This window comes from Lutjanus erythropterus, chromosome 3 (genome assembly GCF_056507025.1).
Source record: "Lutjanus erythropterus isolate fLutEry1 chromosome 3, fLutEry1.hap2, whole genome shotgun sequence".
NCBI lineage: Eukaryota > Metazoa > Chordata > Actinopteri > Lutjaniformes > Lutjanidae > Lutjanus > Lutjanus erythropterus.
This window is the reverse complement of record NC_139319.1, coordinates 27488035-27500040: the sequence shown is the minus strand read 5'-3', so window position 1 is coordinate 27500040 and position 12006 is coordinate 27488035. Positions and strand designations below refer to the sequence as shown.

Genomic DNA, 12006 nt, shown 5'->3' with positions numbered 1-12006 from the left:
CCTTTGTGTTGTTTTGTTCTGTATTACATGATATTGAAAGGTGCTCATACTGTATTTCTGTTCCATGAACTATAAATCCTCACTGAGGCTGAGCACAGAAACGTCACTGTCTTCAAATCTCAGCAACAAACTGTACCTGCTAACATGAAAGCATGTCTGGTGTCACTATGATGGTTAGGCCTTTTAGTGGTTAGTGGTCCATAGTCATGGAGTCAGAGGGGTACCATAAAAAAGAATAAATCTGTAAAAGAATGAAAAAATAAATGTAGAAATGAATAAATTGTTTTAGAAAAATATCTAAATACAAATGTCCAGAAAATGTATAAACATATAAATACAGAAATAAATGAACAAATAAATGTAAAAAAGTAAATGAAAATGTTTATAATTATTCTTTAATCAATTATTTCTCTTTATATTTGCACATTTATTTTACAGATTTATTCTTTTTTTTATAGAAGTCTAGCTGAGAACTTAATAAATAATGAAATCTGTGATTGATTGTTAAATATAGATCTATGTATTTATGAATATTCAAATATTGAATTAGTCCTGAACTCTGCCCTATTCTCTGTTGCAATCCCAGCTACACCTCTACGTGCCTACGTCAGGTGAGGATCATATTTCAAGAGCGTCTCACTGTGGGCACGCCCAACTCCACTATTCACCAAAAGAAAAAAAAAAAAGAAAAGACAGAAAACCTTGTACGCCTTTCTGAATCCAAAGGTCAGAACTGAAGCACATTTGCTTCCCAGATGGACTCTCAGAGCAAAACAGGGAAGGTTTACCTCCGACCACACAAAGCTGGCAAAGTGAGTACAGGACAGATTTGAACTTATGAGTTTATGAGTCTGACACAGAATTGAATATACAGCCTTGTTTTCTTGTACCAGATAATAGCTATTTTTTTGTTATGATTACGGTAATAAAGATCAGATTCATACAGTGGGAACATTGCCTGAAAACTGTCTTGATTCGACAGCACATATGTAACTAAGACAGACAGATCTACTGTCATACAACTTATACTTAATGACCCAGTGCTTTATGTATATCTGAGGTGAGACTTAATGTGTGTATTATATAGTTATAGTTATAGATTTATTTTCTTAGTTTCACTGAGGTTGTACAGTTAGCTGAGGGAGTGAAACATGAGCTGTAGGTTTGGTAGAAAAAGCGCTCAGCCTCTCTGTGAGAGCAGGAATCCAAATGAACAAGTTGGAACACAGCAGCGTTTCAGTGCTGCACATTCCTGTGCAGCACTGACTGACAGCACACATTCATGCTGTGTGGTGTCACTGCAGTGGCCATTTCAATGCTACTTTGAGCAATAATTTATTACATGTTTCAATATAAGACTGTCCTTCTACAACATTTGTTCCTTTACAAATGCAGGCATGCATTCCAACTTTTATTTTGAAGGAAGGGTGTGTTGATTTGTCCTTATTTCCTCCCTGACACTCCTCTGGGCTTGAAAACGCAGAGTGGATGTGACTAATGTTTACCTCTCTGTGTCATGTGGGAGGGTTGAAACTAACAGGGGAAAGGGTGAGGTTGAGAGTGATGCTCGTGTGTAGGAGTAAAATTATGCATTGTATCATAAACTTGGACAACTGTGTAACGTATTACATGCTGGCGAGGTGACACCTTGTAGCCAGTGTTATCCTGAGCTGTCATTTCTGTCATTAACCATGTCTGTCTGTCTCACCTGTCAGAGATGGAAGCCGGTGTGGTTGTCTCTGTTTCCCCATACAAGCAGTGGAGTGGGTCGACTGGAGATCCAGGATATGGGAGGTACCGTCATGTTTTCTATCACCGTTTGTCCCACTGTGATGTTAAAGTTAAGATTAGACATTAAAACCACCAAATTAATTACTAAAGTCTGTGACATGGCTACAGTCAAAAAAACACAAGCAGTCAAATGAGCAGAGGTTTTAAAGGGCCACTTCACAAATTTTACATATGAAGTTCTGTTTACATATATGTTATTGTGTGTTTATTTGCTGACTGATGTGTACCGTGTTGTGGAAATGAGCTTCACCTTAGGGACGATAAAGTCTAAACTGTTGTATGATCTGTGGCTCTGGAAGAAGCTTTCTAAACCGTCTAGATGAGTTGATCAAGGTTATTTTAGTTTGAGCTTGAGAATTTTTAAGATAAAAATGGTGCATGGAGTTTAAAAGATGTGGGATTTCACCAGGCAGAGCATAATCTCTTTAAACAGATGTCTGCACATGAATGCAGAATCTGTAGGCAAGGGACAAGATTTGGTATCAGCCGTTTGTAGTTTGTTTGTAGTCCAATTTGTAGTCCGAGTAGTATTGATCAGTCACATCTGAGCCCTCTTTGGTTGCATGCAGGTAAACAGTAGGGAAACAGTCGGTAAACAGGAGAGCAAAAGAGGTGGAACACATTAAATGGAATCTCAGAAGCATCAGTTCTGTAGATATCTGTTCCTAGAGATTAGCCTCCAACTCCATTCTTTTGTCTCAACTTGCTAATCAGACTGTAAACAAAGACCAGTGCACAGAAGAGAAAGTCGTTATCAAGATATCCGCTGGTTACATCAGAAGCCCCGAAAAACACTGGCCGAGGCTGAATCATCATCAGATGCTAGAAGATGAGTTTCAAGATTGAGGGCCGGTGATGAAAGATCCTATTGATTGTATTATAGGAAATGTAGGTTTCAGTATATTTGGAATTCGACCATTACAAGGGACACAAATTCAAGGTAGCTCGGCCTCTGTTTCATTGACCTTTTTCTCTTTAATGTTTCTTGCAATCCTCCCAAATGTATGGAAGTGCAACAAAAATGCAACCTTTAATGCGGAGATTCCTAGAACAAAGGGTTGCAAAGTGGTCACAAGATGGATTAATGGATATAATATCACTTTTTGGTTGAATTGGTCTCAACTGGAAGACAACTTGCGGCAATGGATTGCAAGCAAAAAAGGTTGGAAAAAACTACTAGAGTTAGTCTCCTTTTAGTTTTCTTTGGCTATATAATTATTTAAAGCACTGTGAAATAGCAATTATTGTAGGATACATATAGATAGCAGGTTTATTTCTAAAGTAATTATCAATTAAATGAGGGATATGCAGTTCATTTTAAAGTATATCAAACTCCATCCAAACATTTTAGTGAGACCCACCTCATGTGCATCCTAAAACCTGGTAGAAGAGTGGCTCAAAACTTTTTCATATCTCTTCCTGGGAAGCCAGATGTAAAGCCAGAAAAGAAATATGAGCAGGGGGAGATGAGTGCAGTGGCTGTCATGGGGAATCATGAAGAAACAGCCCACAGGTGGATGCTGGGTGGTGGTGGAAGATGCTTGTGACATATATACAACAATGGGGAGAAAAACAGCAGCAGAACATGAGCAGCAAGAGTTTGACAGCTTAAATAGAGTCTAGAATTGGTGATGACATTATGTAAGCTCAGTGGATGCATCTGCACGATGCAGCTCCTCTCCAGTGATCTGTCTCGTGTCACGTGCAGCCTGTACTTATGCACATTACATAGAGTGTACATATTAAATAATCCAAGGAACAAAAAGCAACATGGAGTCTGAGGATGATAACTGTGCCTACAACTATAGTAAAGTAACAGGGAACTCTCAGATCAGCCATTAGATCAGAACGAAAGGCGTGACACAGTAAGTGGTGGCGAGTACTTCACTGTACAGTTGTAGGCTGACAGGCACTGAGTACTTCAGCTGCAGTCAGGAGGGTGAAGTGTGGTGCAGCACAGTGGGTTTCAGTCTGTGTGTATGCTGTTATGAACAATGACCCGTGTGCGTGTGTGACGACCACATGTCAAGTGAAGTCGGTCCTTCCCAAAGGACGGGGGTGAACACTAAGATGGGGTGTTTATGAGGACAGTAGGACTGCAGTCGATTTGTACGCCTCCCAGCTGAGTGAGCTGACCTGAAAGTGTCTAAGTGCTAAGAGCTGGTTGAGGAGGGGAGAGCAAGGAAGCAGCTTCACTTTCTATCTCCTTTATCCTGCATAGTAATATTTTGTGTGAAAGCTAGAGTTTCCTTAATACCAGCAATAGATATCTCACAGTGTGCAGCTATTTCTCAACAGATAATTTCCCATAAATATGATATTTAATGAATAATAATAAGTCAAGGCAAATCCGGGATTTAGAATAATATGTATATGTATTCTAAAAACATCTGTCTCTTCTTTGGAAACCTTCTGTGAAACTAAATTATTCTTCCAATACTCACATACAAAATATCAAATAACTTACATGCTTTTAAAAGTCTCAGCTGAACACATAAAAATGAAAATGGTGACCTCTAGTGTTTGTTTTTTGTGTTTGTGTATCATTTGTCCTCTGACTTTTCATGTAAATACAATTTATTTAGGCCTATTAATGTATGTAATTAATTGTATTATTTCATTATTTTTATTATTTCTTTAATTGTTTTTTTTAACAGATTTTTGCTGTAGTAAGAATGTACAATCAATTAGTCATACCAGCTTATTAAATAAATACAAAAATAAATCACACAACACGCAAACAAACAGACAAAAAAGATACATTTTGCTGACAAATCATCAACATCAAACATCTCTGAGTAAATTTTATCTACTGAAATTTGTATCTTAATTGTTAAGTGACTAAAAATTACATTCAATTTAAATTAGAAACACCCTAAAACATGGAACTTGAATTAAGAAATCTGGCTTTATGAACATGGAATTTCTCTAATAGCATAAAAAACATAAATCAGCAGTGCATAGATTGTTATTGTTACTTTCAAAATAGGTGATAATGTTTTCGGCTCAATGATAATCATGTGTTGTTTTGGACAATATATTGAATGAGTCTTTCCAAAAAGTAATATAGGCAACAGACGAGTCACTTGTTCAGTCTTGCAGAAAGTAAATTTATTATCAGCATGTAGTGTCTGTCTGGAGATATATGACTCTTGGCTGTTTTGCACAAGACACCTGAAGACCTGAAGACGTTTCTCATCAAAGTCTGGGAGGAGCAAAAGTAGGATAACATAATTTTGGGATGTATTGGGGTTCGATGGGAAATATATGCCACAGAGGTCTAACTGTAAATTGCAATCAACAAATAAACAGAAAATAAACAGCAGGATTCAACAGAAGACAGGCCTGCTAAAGCCAAAGACTCAACTGTGTTGGTTGTGAGAATTAATTGAAAAGTTGCCTTGTCTGTCAAAAGCTTTTAAAACACGTGTGTGTGTGCAAAGTCCAAAGTGCAACACAGTGTCTTCTGCGTTTGCCAAGTAGGGGTATGAAGATGCGGGAATGCTTGAAGTTGCACTGGGAAAAACACAAGATTTACCCTGAGGGGTGATTGAGAAATCACCTTGCATTATTCTCTCTTGTTTCCTGCTTTAAAGAACCAAGAGCACAAGTTTTGAATATGCTGGAAAAATCATTAAATACAAAACCCCACTGATGTCACAACAGCTCAGCATGTCAGTATTTGTTATTGTCGAAAATACTGAAGATGTCTCACTAACATGTATTCATTTTATTAGCATGCGTGCAGGATTTATAGCAGCCCTATAAATAATAATGGTGTGCCTTTAGCAAACATTACATAAGATGGTGCCACGTCACCTTACACTATCATTGCATGCACGTGCTCACCTAATGATTCCTGATATTCATGATTATTAAATATATTATTCTAAACTGCTGAAAAAAATATGAAATTTGAGCAAATGATGTGAGCCAGCCTACGCATGTGCTATGTTTGTGCTTCTGTAAACATAAGAAGAGCTGGTCTGTGAGTCCCACACTATTACAGCGCTTGTAAACAAGATTAATTTTTCATTACTAAGATTAAGTAAAAAATGTAAAAAGAAATGCTGTTGTTTTGCTTTTCTTCAGCAGGTATCTTGATTTATCCTAGTGATTTTGTTGATTAGGGATATTTTCATCATTTTAAAGCAAAAGAAATGTATATTTTTTTTCTTGGTAAAAAAAAGCACCTGAATTTAAACCTCGGTATCTTCTCAGGCTTGCTCCATTTGTCATTCAGCCAAAATCCTCTTCACACCTCCTACTTGAAGCTATCACCTGTGGCTATTTGGCATTCAGGAAAGCAAGTTGCCTCATGCAGCGTCTCCTCCCTGACAGGGTCTGTGCAGAATATTCTCTTAAAATCAAATCATCACAGTGCAAGCCGTACATGACCGCTGTGGATAAATTATGAAATATCTACTGTCCAGATTAATGAAGTGAACTGCAGTCAGTGTTCTGTTGATCGTGCTTGCACTTTGCAAGCATCATCCTGGGCATCAGTCAAAACAGTGATGTGACATTCAGTGACACAAGACTGAAATGTTTGCATTGGTCTTGGTGAGTAGAAATCATTCACCTTTGCTTTTTACCTTTACATAATTTATTGTTGACTAGAAGACAATATTCTCAGACTCCCAAACTGGGACCATAATCATTTTAATCGGCGGGAGACATTTATTTTAGCACGTAGTATACTTACCAAGCCCACCTTTTGGGCGCTATAAACACAGCATTTCCACTGCCAGGTGCTTTACAAAGGAAAGAGTAAATAAATCCCCAGGAGCACTTCTGAAATAACAGACTTTTTCTTCAGCATGACAGTTAATCATGAGCATACTGACAAGCTGTGACAGAAAGAGCTGCAAGCTTGTCTTGACAACGACACACTGATTGATTGACACACATACAGACAAATCAGTGTTGACCTCAGATGCGTGGTGTGTTATTTATGTTTTTATACTGGGTAAGGAATAATGAATGGAACAAAACATGATAAACATCTATCTAAGTGCTGAAAAAGAAAATTATTTTAATTAAGTCCTTTAATACAGTGTCAACGCTATGTTGGGAATTATCTATCTCATTGTGATTTTGTCAGTAAATAATCCTAATATAACAATCCTATGTCTGTCCATCATGTCCTCCAGGTGTCGGTACTGGAGCCGATCACGGTGCTGGGGTCAGGAGACACCACCACCAACCTCATGTGGACAGGAAGCTGAAGGTGGTACGACTGTCTGAGCTGATCAGTGTCCTCAGACTCCCCCCGAACGCAGAGGCCTGTCCCATGGTAAGCCTCTCTGCTTGTTTATGCTGGTCACATGCATAAGAGAAAGTTAAATTTATACTACAAGCTGCCATCTGTGCCGTTTGCAGGAGAACATGTCAGCGTTTTGTGTGGAGACGCAGGACAGGACAATGGTGTTTGCTGCACTCAAAGATGACTGCGTGGAGTGGGTTGAAAAACTGTGTCACAGCACGTTTCAGGTGAGAGGAAAACAGACATCAGTCGTGTTGATTGTTGTTCGACACCTGCTGTATGGGCAGTCTTTTCTAATTATATTTAACAACTCAGTAACCCCCCCTCTCCTCTCCTCTCTCAGCGAGGAGGTGGCTCAGGCTCTAATCAGCTACATATGGAGGAGAACCAGATATATGCCTCAGCAGATGATGGTAAAGCTTCTGTTCCTGTCTTTTTATCTTGTTCAACATTTTCATTTCTGCTTCCCACCTTTCACCAACTGTTTCCCTCCATTTTTCCTAATACTTAATCTTTTATCCCTTGAACTTTCTTTGTCCTGTTTTGAACTGTTTGAATATGTTGAAAAGATAAATAATTGAACAAACAACATATTTTTGTGAAAGTAGTGATTAAAACCAGGCTGTTCTTACTCCCATTGTGTCAAACACAGCATCTTGCCCCCTGTGCTTCAAACTATGATACTGTAGAAACCCTTTTAAAGTCTCTGTCAACCCAATTCCACTATAACCATGTCATTTAGGGTCTTGTGTACATAATAGTAATCTTATAAAAGTATTAGAAATCAGATTTAATCCAAATTTTAAATATTCTCAATGAACTTTCCTGTATTGGGTTGAAGCTGGGTGTGGTTGTGCTTGAGATTTATTACGAAAAATTACGCAGTTAATTCCACAAACCAGTCAGAAAAAAGTCAACGTCAGTTACTGTGTCAGTGCTCTTCTCCTGCTGCTGCAGCTGTGAGTCTGTGAGTCTGAGCCAACTCAACAACGTGGAGCTGAAGCTATTATATCACTCCTCTAACACAAATAGTGATTTTACCTGGCTGAAACCAAAATCAGTTTGAATATACGCTGTATTTAGAATATTTTCCCCACTTTGGGTAACTTTACGGTTACACAGCCTTTACCGGCAGCGAACTGAAGCCACTGAAGTGCTCTCTTCAGGGCCACAAAACTTGCACTGCAGGGCCCTGGAGTTGCTGGTCTACTGCTGGCTCGATACGCAGCAGGTAACATTAGTTCAGACCTGAACAAACATGTTAGAACATCAAAGTCACACCGAAGTCAAACAGTAACACAAACTAACTAACAAACACAAACTCCTACAACTTCTGTGTCCTGCGAGATAAAAAGATGGTTTCTGTCCATGGAGCGTGGAGTCTAGTGGCTGTAAAGAGAGCAGAGATGGTGGCTTCAGTTCCCTGTAGGAAAACGCTGTCTGGCGACAAAGTAAAGTGGTGAACATGTTATAAATATAGCACACACTTAAACTGATATTGATATTTTTAGGTGGTGCTTTGTTTAGGTGCTAAAATGCATTTTGCTTAGTTTCCTTATTGGGACGTCTGAGGCAGCTGTCAATCAAATGTGAGCTGACGCCCACACACTCTTGAAAAATGGTCTGAACAGCAAAATGAACAGTTTTTGAGCCAGGACTTCTAGTAGTTATGAACATTCATTTTCATTCAGACTTTTGTAGATGATTAATGAGAAACTAAACCTTGATATCATATATGCATTTTCCCTACTTAAAGCCAAGTTTTCAGCGGTTTTAACATCATCTCTAAAGGCACCCCTCTAGCATTTTATTTTAATTAGGTGCCCTAGTATGAACAGCAAGAGCATCCATGTATGGAGGAGGTGGTGTGGATTGGTGGGTCAAACAAACACAAGATGTTCACCCAGGAGACCAGGGTTTGTGTCAGCATTGACTTTTTAATGTTAAATGTACATAACATGACTAACGTACTAATTAACATACCTAACAAAGTAGTTTTGGTGCCACCAGACTGCCACCGCTTCACAACATTATCATGGCGATGAAGGTCACCTGACTATGACAACAAAGGTCACTTGACTTTGTCTTTCCTGCTTGTTCAAAGCTCATAAAATGTGAAATGCGTTTCAGCAAGCTTTATTCTAAAAGTCTAACCAGATGTTGTATATTATATACATATATTATTAATGTTATCTTGTCAGTGGAGCCCTGCACCTGCGAAATTGGCATAAGCAGGGGACCAATAGCATCATAGTTTGAAGCGCAGAACTACTAACCAAGTTGCTGTATTAGATGAGTTGGAAGTGAGAATGTGTTGAAAAAACTGAATAGGATATTTTTAAAACTGGAGGAAAAAAGATCATTTTGAAGGTCCAAACCTTACATGACTTAACAAAAATGAACCTCTTATACCCATGTTTTAGTTGTTAAAGGTCCAGTGTGAATGATTTTGTGGAACTATTGGCAAAATTTTAGAATTTTTTGTTGTAAACTGATGTTGCCACTCTTTTTAATAGTATGTTTACATGATAGGGTCAAACATTTGGCCTGTAAATTTAATTTTTATTTGCACAGCAGTGACAAAGAATATTTTCCGTCTTCTGTCCAGCCTCAGAGTTCTGGGTGGTGGTGCAGAGGACTGACGCAGCAACACGTTGCGGCCTGCAGGGGTCATACTGGCTTCAGGTGGGGCGAGAAGCACTGCTGCTGAGAGAAACACAGACGAAGAACATTGTCAGAGAATGGCCATACGAACTGCTGAGACGATATGGAAAAGATAAGGTAAGCTTTTTAATATCATGAACAGTGTGCTCATATTGAGTACAGTAAAACTTACTAACATGCTTTATATGACTCTTCCTCTGACCAGCTGGCCTTAACCATCGAAGCAGGTCGACGCTGTGACTCTGGTCCTGGATCGTTCACCTTTGAGACGCAGCAGGCTGAGAAAATATTCTCTTTGATTCAGAGTACCATCAAACGGAAAACTTCATCTGCTACTTTGGGCAACCAAAATCAAGATGGGGAGAAAGTTATTATACCCAACATACAGGCTCATTCCCCTCTCCCCAAAATACCTGATATGACAAGCATGGCTGCCATTCTGGAGAACAAACTGAGGACACAGGATAGCACACACGCTCAAGAGGATCTGACTGGTTCATCAGAGAGTGTATCAGCGCAGCCGGCTCCCATCACCCTCATGCCTCTTCCACTGGTCCCCACACACGACGGCCTCTCTGGAGGCCATGTTAGTGGCCAATCAGAAGCTGTATATGCTGACCCCGCTGACTGCATTCAATCTGTACCGGAACCGCAACCGACCATGGCTCTGTATGTAGACCCTGCATGTGTTCTCCCGCTCACACCCCCCACTTCAAGAACAACTGCCACCCCACCTCCTCTTAACTCCTCTGCTTCGAATCCCTGCTTTGACATCGAACGCCCAGATTCAGTCTACTCTGAAGTGTATGATAAAATCAGTCCGGTTCAGAATAAACAAACTCTCACTCAGAGCAGAGAAAAGCGTTTTGCGGATGATGAACCCATTTATACTGAGCCCATGAGCAAGCAAGAGGAGGTGGCTCATAAAAATGAAAGCAAACCAGACCCGTTCGCCCACCTTTATGCTCAAGTCTGCAAAACAAAACCATCATCGAGCCCCACTTCATCCTCTACCGCCACCTCTCCCTGCTCTGTTTCTTCTTCGCCTGTCACTGCCAGTATGGGCACAACCACTGCCACGGACCCGTCTCTTGATGATGTCATCTACGAGAACCTGGGCATCATTTAATTCAGTTGCCATGTATAGCTTAATACTAAAAACCTGAACCAAATGTGTATTAAGAGCCTTTTGAAGCCGTTAATCACAGTCAACAATCGGTAAATTGTATTTTAAATGCTGCTGAAATCTATGTCACTTTGCTCCATGTAGTACAAACATTACACGTTAACCTACAAAACATAACAACAGCTCACCAAATGCTTCACCTTTAAAAAATCTTTTACCTGGAGCTGATGTTAGCTGCCAGCCTAATACACAGTGTGGCTAATGTTAGCAGTGCTAGCAGCAGCAGGCGGCTCTGCTTGCAGGTTAACGTCAGTGTCTGTGCTGAATGTGGTCACACATTGCTCTAGTTGAGTGGTTGTATACATGTCCGACTTGCCGGGCGAGAGCCGCCACCACCGCCACTGGCTGGCTGGGTAACACCTCAGAGACAACAGTTAACTGGCATTGTCCACAAATAAAATATTGATAAACTGTTTAACCGACTCGTATTTCTGGTGCCACCTATAGCGAGAGTGGTGGCATTAAATCATTTACTTGACTAATCGCAAACATCCCTTGCATCAACCAGTTTTCACCCTGACTTGTCAAATGCTGACATTTTGTCACAGGTGCTGGTGGTGGCTAACGCAGCCTCGCCCCTTTTCAACCTTTCCAGCCTTGTAGTTTTCAGACCCAAACAACGCTGCCTGAAGTGGCAACACTTCTCTCCCCTGAGGCCACAAGAGGCTTTTCTCACATAATGCAGTAGTACCACACCAACAGACTTTGAGGTATGAAATTGGTGGAGCTCTTCTTCAAATTCATATAGAACCAAATAAAAGGTTTTGTAAATATTTTGAAAATAGTAGTTCCAAAGATAAAGTGGCAGGATCTATACACCGAATGGCAATTTTTAGACTTGAGAATATTTTTTGTAATGCCTTAAAGTTGACAATATATTAAAATGTTAGTGTGTGTTGTTTGGTTTAAGATGTTGTTTTGCTTAATAACTCAGACAAGAATGTTTTAAGGAAAGAATATATCAGACAATTTTGTTTTTTATTAAATTATGTAAAGTGCTGTAAATAATGCTGTATGAAGATGAAATCAGTGTTTGTCATTTTCATAGAGAATATCTCCATGTGGTCAAAGTCACCCGTTTCCATCTGAACATAAATTG

General features: G+C 39.5%; 1 protein-coding gene across 1 annotated transcript; it reads left to right on the top strand.

Moving 5' to 3' along the window:
* The first annotated feature begins 417 nt into the window (after positions 1-417).
* LOC146330174 (docking protein 1-like) lies at positions 418-11050 on the top strand. Its single transcript, XM_084713351.1, has 7 exons — positions 418-812; positions 1716-1794; positions 6945-7087; positions 7174-7284; positions 7401-7470; positions 9666-9838; positions 9927-11050. Exons 1-7 carry the CDS (start codon positions 756-758, stop codon positions 10848-10850), a joined length of 1557 nt encoding a protein of 518 aa, XP_084569477.1. The 5' UTR covers positions 418-755; the 3' UTR covers positions 10851-11050.
* Positions 11051-12006: the final 956 nt, after the last annotated feature.